This window comes from Heteronotia binoei, chromosome 17 (assembly GCF_032191835.1).
Source record: "Heteronotia binoei isolate CCM8104 ecotype False Entrance Well chromosome 17, APGP_CSIRO_Hbin_v1, whole genome shotgun sequence".
Lineage (NCBI taxonomy): Eukaryota > Metazoa > Chordata > Lepidosauria > Squamata > Gekkonidae > Heteronotia > Heteronotia binoei.
Genome location: NC_083239.1, coordinates 13,172,331 through 13,184,894, shown reverse-complemented (window position 1 = coordinate 13,184,894; position 12,564 = coordinate 13,172,331). Strand labels below are relative to the sequence as shown.

Here is a 12,564-nt window from a genome sequence, read left to right as displayed (position 1 = left end):
TGAGGCCTCCTGAGCTCTTTGGAAGCACCTGCTGTTCCAGTGACGTGGAGAAAATCTGGGCTCTTTGCCTTGGCAGTGAAGGAAGAAGATCACAAGAAACATAGCATTGGGCACTCTGTTGGAGGACACTGATGTAAGCTGACGCCACAATTCCTGTTCAAGTAAACAGCGCACAAGTGAAACCTCAAAAAGGACTACTTTTTTCTCTGCCTCCCAAATTTTCCTGTATGTCGTAATATTTTTCTCTATTGAACTTCACAAAATTGGTAGTATTCCTCTCTCAGTTATCACAAACACAGGGATGGGGGGGGGGCTGTTTGCAAATAAAAAGAGGTTTTATTAAGATAATGACTGACATTTGTGTGGTGGTGGCACTGTACATCTATGGTAGCTTTTTAAGTGAAACAACAGCACGTACAAAAGAGAGGAAAAACAAACCCCAAATTGGGCTAAATGTCTCTAGTTCTTAGCATCGCAGGCTATTGTCCATGCTATTCAAAACTTCATTCCAGAAAATTCCGAGGACCAGTTTATCTTTGAAAGAAAAAAAAAAGTAAGAATTTCCAACTTAACTGAATATAAATAACGCGCACTGGACATTTTAAAACTTTTTTGATTTAATTACACATAAATAAATATATACAGATTTCAAAACAGTTCGGGTTTGGCCTCCTTCAAGTTCTGCTCCTTGTGCTTTAATCATTTATTAATTTATTATTATTTGTTATTTAATATTATTAGTAACGTTTTGAAAACCTGGGAGGAGAGGTGGTGAGTCGCAATGCATCACTTCTCTTGAGGTCCTGGCGAGCCAAATGAAACTGGGCGGCAGAGGAGGCTTTGCAGGAACGCGATCCTCCTTGCAAGAAACACGACCAAAACTTAGGTGATGGTCCCCCTTATAAAGCCTAGAGAAAATCCACACTGACTGCCAATTGGTCAAAATCTGTAAACAAAGTCCCAGGACCACTCAAGAGCAAGGCTGCTGGTAACGTTACTTTTTCCTTGGTCACAGGGCACAACAAAAGTGGACTTCGGTGGCTATTCCTCTCTCTTTGTGACCCCTCCGGATCTGTCCCATGAGATAACTCAAAATCCATCGACTCTCAGTAGCTCTTGATTCCACCAAGACCTGTTTGCTTTGGTGTGGTTTGGTCAGGCCTTCAGAAACACCTCAACGGTTTTATGATTGTGGGTTTTGAAAAGAAAAATATGAAAAAAGTAATTGCACATATGATCTGGCTTCCAATATGCACTACTGCCAATCAAGAGTGTCAACAGAAACGTATCAATGCATCTGGATTGACATCCATCACAGTGAAGTTCCCTTAGACATTGTCATCAGTCTTCACTTTCTGTTTACTTGATATCTGAGGGGCATCTGTCACAGTCTGTGGAAACATGGCAGGAGGACAGTTCTTAATTGGCTTCTTTCCCTCCGCACATTGATAAGACCAGGCCTCTTATTTAATGACACTGGGGAACGGAAGGACTCTCTTACAGGGGATGGCTGAGAAACTCTGGAGGTTATTTCCGATGTTTCACTTCCTTTTCTGAGGTTTTGGAGTCGCCAACTGAGTGGCCATTCCCTGTGCTGTTCATGAACATTTTATCCAGCCCTTTGAGCGACTCTACCAAGTAGTTCTGGAACGCAGTCAGAGCCGCACAGATGGCTGGCCCCCCAAAACCGTGAGTTATTAAGCTGAAGTGGGTCAAGCAACTCTGAACTCCAGGATCCAAGATGAGCGATGGGCGGCTGTTTCCAAGTGGGGAGCGATCCTGAGCCATCAGATCAGCAAATTCTTTGCAGATTTGCCTGAAACAAGAAGGGGGAGGAAAGAGGAGACAAAAAGATACTATTTATTTCTGCATTTGTAACCCTGTACATGTGGTAGAATTATGGGTAGTTATTCATTATCATTTGCCTCAAGTCCCAGTTGCTGGGGAAAAACTGGGTTTACAATTGTTTTAAGTCAATGACGTGTTAGAACAGTATAAAATTGCAGTAAATAGCCAATCCATAAGAGACTCGTTACCCCCAGCAGTTAAAAATTCTCAAAACAATTTTTAAAGACTTTTCACAAAATCTTTTCAAAATCTGCAGGGAGGTAAATATGATAAAATATACTTAAAAGAACTATTTATTTATTTATTTATTTACATCTCCTTAATGGGGACCTAAAGTAAATTTACAACACTGTTTGCCCCTCCTTCATTTTATATCCTAATAACGTTTCTTTAAGGTGGGTTAAGTTGAGGCAGTGACTGATCCAAGGTCACCCAGCAAGTTTTCATGACAGAGTGGCGATTCAAGCCTGGGTCTCCCAGACCCTTCAAAGGTTCCTGGAAGATACTTCAGCCCTGGAACTGTTCCAGCCCAGCTTCCACTCTGGCCACGGGATGGAGAGATATTTGGTTGCCCTCACGGACAAGTTCTGCAGATGGCTGGATTGAGATGGGTCAGCTCTGCTGTTATTGCTAGATCTTACAGCAGTGTTCAACACAGTCGGTCATGACCTTCTGACCCATCATCTCACCATTATAGGTGTTTGTGGGGTAGTCTTGAAGTGGCTCACCTAATTTCTCCAAGGTTGGGAACAGAGGGTGGCACTGGGAGAGAATGTCACTTAGTTACCCCTTGGTATGTGGGGTTCTTCAGGGGGCAATTCTCTTCCCAATGTTATTCAATATCTATAAGCACCCTCCCTTGCCCAGCTGGTGCAACGATTCAAACTGGGATGTCACCAGTATGCTGATGACACCCAGCTTTATCTGCTGACACCACCAGTCAGCCAGATACCACCCTAGTAAATTTGGCTGAGAGTTTGGAGGCTGTAGTGGGATAGTTGAAAAAGAGCTGGCTGAGACTGAATCCTTCTAAGTTCTTTGGCTGCGGTGGGGAGATTCCAGTTTGGGGTGTCAACTCCTGGATCTTGACAGCATGCCCTTGAGACCAGCACCAGCCATCAAGGGTCTGGATGTCTCTCTAATAATGGCCCAGGTCACTAATGTTGCCAGATTGGTGTTTTTCCAGCTGCACCAGGTCAGGCAACTGGTCCCCTACCTGTCTCACCCTGATTTAACCACAGTAATCCTTGCAACCATCACCTCCATACTGGACTGCTCTGCCTCTCCTGGCATAGAAGAAGAAGAATTGCAGATTTATACCGTGCCCTTCTCCCTGAATCAGAGACTCAGAGTGGCTTACAATCTCCTATATCTTCTCCGCCCACAACAGACACCCTGCGAGGTGGGTGGGGCTGAGAGGGCTCTCACAGCAGCTGCCCTTTCAGGGACAACCTCTGCCAGAGCTATGGCTGACCCAAGGCCATGCTAGCAGGTGCAAGTGGAGGAGTGGGGAATCAAACCCGGTTCTCCCAGATAAGAGTCCACACACTTAACCACTGCACCCAACTGGCTCTCTCTACCCTCAAGAGGGTACTGTACTCAGCAGACCAAAATCTGTTGGTGGTTCCCAGCCTAAGAGATATCTGGCTGTCCTTGACTAGAGCCAGGGCGTTTTCTGCCTAAGTGGAACTCTCTGCCAAATAACATCCCCGCCCTATAGGACTAGGCTTTGATTGAGGACAGTGATGCTCCCTCCTCCTGGCACTTCCACCCTCCTGCCTCCCTGTGAGGCAGTGGCACCACTGGAATCTTTTAGCACCATCTTTAGGCTGTTGCTCTGTTTTACTGATTTTAATCTGTTTTATATTATGTGATACTGTGTTGTACACTGCCCTGAGCCCTGTCCTCCAAGGGGAAGGCGGTTCAAAATCAAATTTAATAAATTAATAATAAACAAACAAACAAACCACACTCTTTAAGGAGCAGCCCCAGACCTGCATTAAAAGGAAAGGCACAAAAAGGCCTAGAGAAAAGCAATGTTTTTGTTTAGTCCCTAGAATTCAATAAGTGACAGGCAAACTAATGTGGGTAAAGAATTCCACAGGTGTCACCTCAAAGAAGGCCTCGTTTTCAATGCTCATCCACCTTTCCTCAAAGAGTGAAGCGCACACCTCTGTAGTAGATCTTTGCTACAAGGCCAGTTTGCACTGGCTGGTGGGTGGGGAGCTGGTCCTCTCTACACCCTGGTTCTAGATCACTTAGGGTTTTGTAGATATCCATCAGCACTTTGAATTGGACTGAGACGCAAACTAGCAGCCCAATTTTTTTTCAGTAAATTACTGAAAGTTACAGATGGAACAAGCATTTTTTTTAAAAAAAAAAAACAGTGTTTTCAGCTTTGCCAATTTCTCTGTTCTCAGGGTCCCTTAATTTTCCTGTCAGTTGAATGGAAGCAGTGCTTGGGAATATTGCTTGCAAACATGTACAGGCCACCGTGAAAGTTTACTCAAAAGTCTTACTGGAAAGTTGCAGGAAAGGAAAGGAAAGGTCCCGTGTGCAAGCACCAGTCATTTCCAACTCTGGGGTGACGTCGCTTTCACAATGTTTTCATGCAGACTTTTTACGGGGTGGGTTGCCATTGCCTTCCCCAGTCATCTACACTTCCCCCCTAGCAAGTTGGGTACTCATTTTACCCGACCTTGGAAGGATGGAAGGATGGAAGGATGAGTCAACCTCGAGCCGACTACCTGAAAAAACCCAGCTTCCACCGGGGATCGAACTCAAGTCGTGAGCAAAGCTTAGGACTGCAGTACTGCAGCTTTAACACTTTGCGCCACGGGGAAAGTTGCAAGAGATCTCTAATTTACAGTGTAGCATCAGAAGAAAACAAAGACTTCAAAGAAGAGGAGCTCTCCCAAGCCCCTTGCTGAACTTTTACCAGAGAAGAATGGGGTATTCCATGAGCAAAACAGCAGCGCAAGGCCCAAGCACAGGTAACTGCCATATTTTTTTTATTAGGCTGGAAACAAATGTTGAGGGAAATCATCAAGCAAATTCTCCTCAGTTGCCTCCCCGCCTCTGCATCCCCAGTTATGGAGTGTCTCAGATGTAAAACTTTGGATCCTTAGATTTCCACTGTCCTTTGACAAGGACTCCCATTTTTTTGAGCAAAAGGGAAACTACTGCATTGTGGACCCCCCCCCCCCCCCCCCCGCAGGCTTACTTGGTTGCTAATAGCATGTTCTTCCGGGCATGGAGTTCACCAGGATCGGAGTGCTGGCGGCAAAGATACTCTGCAGCGGCCTTGGCTGGGAACTCTGTTTCACACACATATCCAAAATCTCGGGCGAGGTGAACAGCTTCTCCTGTGAAAATGGGGGGGGGGGGACTCGTGAGGAAAGGAATCTCTGTTCTACTACAATCCTAGATAGCCTGACAAAACACATAGTTGGTGGGAGTGCAGTCCCTGCTCTCCAAATGACATTAAGAAGGGCTGTTGGCTACTCAACAGTCACCTGACTTTCAACTGTTAAAAAATATATAAAATCTGCATATTATCAATTCCCAAAATGCTTTGGGGAGATACTGAAGGAAACAGAAGTTAAATCACCGTTTAGTAAAACAAAAATCTCTATAATATGTTAACAATCTATCTATCTATCTATCTATCTATCTATCTATCTATCTATCTATCTATCTATCTATCTATCTATCTATTTATTGATTTGATTTATATCCCGCCCTACCCCACCGAGGTGGGCTCAGGGCGGCTTACAACATAAAAACTAACAAAGATCAGTTTAAAATACATTAATAATTACACAATAAAATACATAAAAATACATAAAACTCACATCAATATGTACTATGTACTATGCTACCTTCTTAAATCAATCCTTCAATATTCCAGTATTCAATAATCTGATGTTCGAGATCTAAATATTCAGGCATTCCGATAACAATTAATTATATGCCAACCGGAAGAGGGCTGTTTTACAGGCCCTGCGGAACTGTTCAAGGTTCCGCAGGGCCCTCACCTCCTCTGGGAGCTGATTCCACCAACAGGGAGATGCAATCGAAAAGGCCCTGTCTCTGGTCGCTTTCAGACGGGACTCCTTTGGCCCAGGGATTATAAAGAGGGATTATAATCTATGGTCATGATCTACTCATGCCTCTTGTTTTTTTAAGATGGGAAAACATTTTCACTACAGAAATACCAAGGAAAAGGTATATCTTTGAAGTGAAAAGGGCTAGATACTTATATTTTTTAAAAAGGTGGGAATTCAGAGGAACCAGTAGATGTGTCAATAGAATGTTACAGCATTGATTCAGTTACCTTTTTTTAAAGTTAAAAAAAAAACCTGTCCGACAGCACAGCAGGGAAAACTAGTCGTGAGAGGCTGAGGGAAGGACAACGATACTGATGTGGGGGGAACCCCTGACACCTTGTACCTTCCCATCCAGCTGGCTTGTTAATGCTGAAATGTTGTACCAACACTGCTTGAGAAGGCACATCCCAAGGATAGGGAAAGCCTCTATATTAGAGGGCAGTGGATTCTCCTTTAAAATCCTGCTGTGGTTTAAAAGCCAAGGCAGACAAAACCTTCAAATGGAGGCCACCTGAGATTTTTATGCCATATATTAAGCATTCCTGCTTTGGCGTAGTGAATCATAGGATAGGCCTAATATGCTCCTTTGGCTGGATGTTTCCAAACACTGGCCTCTAGAATCATAAGAGATAGAAACACGTTTCTTTTTTAAAACACACCCACACACATAAATTAACAGCCTGATTTTCTTCAGGAGTGCAATGCCAGACTCTTTTCAGAAGTGCTGAAGACCAACAGAAGGAGGGCAAGAAGAGACATTGGCAACTAGGTTAATACACTGTGGATGGATGGCCTCATCCAGCCAGCAGCAGGGGGCCTGAGATGAATTAGCTCTCTGTCTGTCTATGCAGGGTTTCAGGGGCCGTCTGTGATCAATGGCCATCAGCTCTGATTACTTCCACAGGGATGCCTGAAGATGGATCAATTTCACCGATGAGAGGGCCTTCCCCAGGAATGATGGATGCCCAGCCAGAACGCTCTTGCCCTGAGGAGGTCTCTGAACTCTGAGCAGAGACAATACAGACAGGGACAGATCTCCCTCTTAATCCTCCCTGGGTCCTTTGGAAAAAGAGATCACACAAGAGCCCTCCTACCCTGTGCTCAAAAAAGGGCACAGATTACTGGTTTGCCAGGCCTTCTATAAGCTCCCTTCCAAACAGAGACGTGATTTTCACATGTCCTCCAGCTGAGCAACAGCACCTTTCTTCCTTCCCTTTTCAGCCTTTGTATTCTGCGCTGTTTAAAGAATTATTGGGCCCAAGAATGAGAATTATTCTATGTGGAGCCCAACCCAGTGTTTTTACATTATTCGTTGTTCTGGGCATGAGTCTCGACTAGAAAACGGCTAGTTAACACACACACGCACACAATTCATGCAGAGACACAAAAGGAAGCCTCTGAAAGCATGCACTGCATGTTTACCTGGGGAGTGTGACTTATGATATAAGAATGCAGCAGGAACATCTGTTCCTAGTAGAGGCTGACTGGTCCATTGTGCAGAGACACAAAGGACATCCTCTTCTTGGGTAAGTTACACTGGCAGGTATCTCAGCAATTCAGAACACATCTAGGACAGTGACTTTCAATTTTATGAAATGGACAGACACACACCCGTTTTAAACATACTCTTATTTTCAGGGCTCACTTTAAAGGGACGTCACACTACTTTCTTTCCCCTGCATATCCTCATATCATAGTTAGGGAGTAGCCATATTGGTCTGCAATAAAACAGCTGGATTCGAGTCTAGCAATACCTTAGAGAGCAACAAGATTTTAGGGGAATAAGCATTCAACAGTCAAAGGGTTCCTTTGTCAGATACTAGTAGGAATGGAGATCCCTGAGTCCTTATACCCCATTTATTCTGCATCCTGACTCCTTTCTTTGCCATAGCCTTTGACCTTCAGAGTGGGATATAAAGGCTTGGGGATCTCCATTCCTACTTGTATCTGCCAGTGGGAGCTTTGACTCTTGAATGCTCATACCCTGAAAATTTTAGTCTCTAAGGTGCTACTAGACTTCAGTCCCTCAGCCTCCCCGATCAATTAGCAAAGATCAAGTATATTGGGGAGAGGTCACTGCTCATTGGTAGAGCATCTGCTTGGCATGCAGAAGCTCCCAGGTTCAATCCCTGATGTCTCCAAGGCTAAAAGGATTCAGTAGTAGATGGTGCAGAAGGTCTCTGCTGAGACCCTGGAGAGCTGTCATCAAGTCAGAGCAGACAAAACTGAGTGGTCTGGTTCTGAGGAAGGCAGCTAGGAAGGGGCAGTAGCTCAATGGCAAGGCATCTGGTTACCAAGAAGAAGATCTCAGGTTCAATCACCAGTATCTCCAGCTAAAAGGATCAGCATGGGGCAACATGAAAGACTTCTGCCAGAAGAGAACCCCTGCCATGCTGACATTGATGGATCAAGGGTCTGGCACAATAGAAAGCTGTGGGTATTTGCCCACCCATGTTTAGCATTTATAAATATATCCCATTACGGAGCAACACAAGCTATATTGTATGGTCCGTTTGAATAGCATGTAGAAGCATACCCAAACTTGCTATTGCACCTCCTCTCCCAGTTCCCCTCCTGGCCCAACAGTAAACCTTTTAAAAAGTTGCACCCCCACTTTGGGGTCCCCAACTATGTAGCACTGATTTAGGAAATGACTTCATTGTTCTGCCAGAGTTCCATAAGAGGCTTCTTCATGCACACATATGCCCCCCCTTTATTATGCAGAGCAGGACAACACAAAACTGAATATGACAAATGCCACTGTGTCTGAAGCCATCTCAGGTTCAGGCAATATGAATATGGCAATATAGTTTGAATGATTTTGAAATGTGAATTTCAGGGCTTTTTTGTAGAAAAAGCCCAGCAGGAGCTCATTTGCATATTAGGTCACACCCCCTGAGTCACCATTGTCTCACACAGGGCGTTTTCTGTAGAAAAGGCCCAACAGGAACTCATTTACATATTAGGCCACACCCCAAGCCAGCCGGAACTGCGCTCCTGCTCAAAAAATTGGTGATTTTATTACCTATGTTCTAATTTGTTAACCACCTTGGTGACCCTTTTGAGGGCAGAAATATGGCACCAATGGTTATTGCATCAACAGACCCATGCATGGCTTGCCCCCCATCTTACAAATCTGGTATTCCATACCAGGCATATCTGGTGGCATGTTAGCGAGAGAATCCTTGAGACAGGGAAGAAAGAAGCCTAAAATCAACTGATCTACAGGCTGAGTATAAAGCTGGGCCCATAGGTTATTTTTTTTAAAGATGGGTGCCAGAACTCAAGCCAGTCTGTCCTGCAGAATCCAAGAAGCATAGCCGTTAAGTGGAATGCACTCTGCACTTGTTCAGGAGCAGTCCTGTCATCGTGGTTCGCTGGCATGAAAACAGGTAAGTGGGCAAGATGGCCTTGACTCAGACGAAGGCACTTCAGGCCATGAGGCTGGTTGTGTTCCCTTGTAATTAACTTTGACACCCCCCTTCAAGAGTAGCCAGTGACAGCTCCCAGCTGTCTGGACAAAGTCAAAAGTGTGTGCTAGTGTTTTTTCCTCTGAGTCCTCTTTTCCTTTTCTTCTCATGGAAATCAGCCATTCACAAGAGCCTGGCCCAACTGCCTTCGGGAACAACCGCTGCCTTGCAAACCTGCTCGTTTCATTTGCTGCCAACAAAGGAGATGGCGTTCTTCTCTCCCTCTCGGGCAGCTGCTTTTCCACCACAATAGATTTACAACATTGTGCATTTGAGGGCTCCCATCTGTAAATGATGGCGTCTCACATCAAGGACACTGACTGAAAATCTCCTTCGTTTGCATTAGGGCAGAAGTTAGCAGTGGGCGGAAATCCTCTCTGGGTTGATTTTGATGTCTAATAATTGACCTGTATTCCCCTCCCTCCCAGGTTAATAATGTGTGGGCTTGGCTTCCAGGATCTTTTGCCAGCCCAATGACACAATTGGCACAGACACCTAAGTCTTGCCGGTGGAAAGTTTCACCAACACATATATACACGGCCTTGTGTTCATCTCACCACATGCAAAGAGCCCTGCTGCATCAGACCAGTGGTCCATCTAGTCCATTATCCAATGTGCTTTTTCACACAACAGCCAACCAATTGTCCTGGAGGCCAACCTATGGTATACAGTAGGGGTGGCCAAACCGCAGCTCGGGAGCTGCATGTGGCTCTTTTGTACATATTGAATGGCTCCTGGAGGTTGAGGAGGAACTTAATGCAGGCTTATTCCCAAGTAAGTGTACTTAGCATTGGGACCTCAGTCAGCCTCTGAGTGCTGACCCATAGGTAGGTTATATCTGCTGTGTGTGAAGTGGGGAAGGAGGGGAAAATAGGCAGGCTTGCAAGCTCTTCTTCTCCACCACAGAGATCAAACCGAGAGTGGAGAAAGAGTGTACAAGAGCCAAGGGAGCCCCTGGAAGAAGGGACAGAATTAACGAGGGCGGCACAGGGTGAGATGGCTGGACAGTGTTACTGATGTAACATGAATTTGAGTGGACTTCGGAGGATGGTGGAAGACAGGAGGGCCTGGCGCGACTTGGTCCATGGGGTTGCAAAGAGTCGGACTCGACTGTGCAACTGAACAACAACAACAGGAGCTGTATTTACTAACATTGGTGTCAAGGCAAAGAGAGATGCATAATGATATTAACGGTGGTCAGTGATCTATATCATACATGTGTGTTGCCTTCTCCCACTCGTGCCAAAAAAGAATTCCCAAACCTTTCCCTATGCTGCTCTTATGGGGACTGTTATTCCCAGCTTTTGTTTTTAAAGAAGTCTCCTTCTTGCATGGTTGTGTTGTCAAGTGCATACATATGTATTTTATCTTTCTGTGCAAAGAAAGTACAAAGAGCTTTAAGAAAGACGTGTGTGTAACATTTGTTCATGTATTGCAGCTCTCAAATATCTGACCTTTATTTTATGTGGTTCTTAACATTAAGCAAGTTTGGCCACCCCTGGTATAGAGGCTGAGGCCTTCCCCTGATGTTGCAACCCTAGGAAGAAGAGTCTTCTCCCCTACCCCCTTAAAATTATAAGCAAAATACAAGGTTATTGGTTTCAATTAGTGAAAACAGCAGAGGCTGAAGGGTTAAAATCTCTTCTCGCCTTCCTGCATGGCTCTAATGTGAATTGGAGCTATGCAGGAGTCCAGTAGCATCTTTAAGACCAATGAAGTTTTATTCAGAATGCAAGCTTTCATATGCATGCATACTTCTTCAGACAATGGAATGGAATACAGTGAGCAGAACTACATATAGCTGTATGTGAAATTGGAGATGTATGTGCAATTTAGAGACCACTCTGATCTTCCTCACAGCTGTTTGTGCCTTTACACATGAGAGGAGACACAACACTTTTTGGGGCTAACTATTCTCCCCTCCAAAGGATCCTCTGCGATGATGGTCAAAAGACTTACCTTCTACCAGGGATGTTAACAAGGTCACATTTGCTGCTTTACGTCTCCCAGCAGGTAGGTTTAACCCGATCTTCTCCAATCTTTCCCTTAAACATCTTCCTCCATTTTTCGATTTTGCCCTGAAAGAGGAAAGAAGGGAGATGGAGCCACTTCAGTGGGTGGAAACAGAAATAAAAAGAAGAGAAAGTAAGGAATCTTTTTCTTAAGTACTGTTTCCGTGACAAAAGTCATAAACAGTCAGGGCTTTTTTTCTGGAAGAAAGGTGCCAGAACTCTCAAGAGGGAAATGCAGAAGAAGCACACAGGTGCCCTTCATGAACTTTTATACATTTTTTGAGAATTTTGTTTCCACAAAGAGGTTCTGAAACTCCATTCCGCCATGTTCCCACAGAGAAAAAAAGCCCTGTAAACAGTGAGCCATCACACACTAAAAAGGAAAGCCAAGAATTCAGTGAACAGATTTGTAAAAACATTTAGAGATGATGTGGTGATTTTGAGGAGCAGCTGCCAGCTCTGTGGTACTCCTTTTTATTGTTAAAAGTTTACTTAGTGGGTCAGAATATAAAATATAACACTATCAAAACAACTTTTTCTTCACATAACCCCCCTTCTATTCTACCATGCCTCAAACATGTCAAGAACATAGCTCACCTATCATTTGAGAAGACTGTTCTGGAAGACAACGGGATGCAAACTCGGGATGTGATACAGATATGTTGGAAGATTCCCAGGCACCAGCTGCCTTAAGGATTTGAACAAGCAACCTCAACAAAACAGCAAAAAAGCCAGAACAGCCCCCAAACAAACAATATTATGGCAAAAACCAGTGGGATGTGTTGCAGACACTCAAGAACAATACATTGGAAATGAAAACATGGACTTCTCACGTAGATTCGATGAAATTGCTGAGCAGACAGGTTAAAACGGATAAAAGGAAGTACTTCTTCACCCAAAGGGTGATTAACATGTGGAATTCACTGCCACAGGAGGTGGTGGCGGCCACAAGTATAGCCACCTTCAAGAGGGGTTTAGATAAAAATATGGAGCACAGGTCCATCAGTGGCTATTAGCCACAGTGTGTGTGTATATATAAAATTTTTTGCCACTGTGTGACACAGAGTGTTGGACTGGATGGGCCGTTGGCCTGGTCCAACATGGCTTCTCTTATGTTCTTAGATT

At 44.4% G+C, this 12,564-nt stretch overlaps 1 protein-coding gene across 2 annotated transcripts in view; it reads right to left on the bottom strand.

Annotated features, from left to right (window-relative positions):
• Window positions 1-314: 314 nt before the first annotated feature.
• TFAP2E (transcription factor AP-2 epsilon) overlaps window positions 315-12,564 on the bottom strand; it is a 92,858-nt gene continuing 80,608 nt past the window's right edge. For both annotated transcript variants that reach the window (XM_060258264.1, XM_060258265.1), the window contains 3 exons: window positions 11,387-11,505; window positions 5,072-5,213; window positions 315-1,816 (listed from right to left, as the gene is read on the bottom strand). In XM_060258264.1, the coding sequence (XP_060114247.1) occupies window positions 1,528-1,816; window positions 5,072-5,213; window positions 11,387-11,505 (550 nt within the window). In that variant the 3' untranslated portion in view covers window positions 315-1,527. The remainder of the gene's footprint in view (window positions 1,817-5,071; window positions 5,214-11,386; window positions 11,506-12,564) is intronic.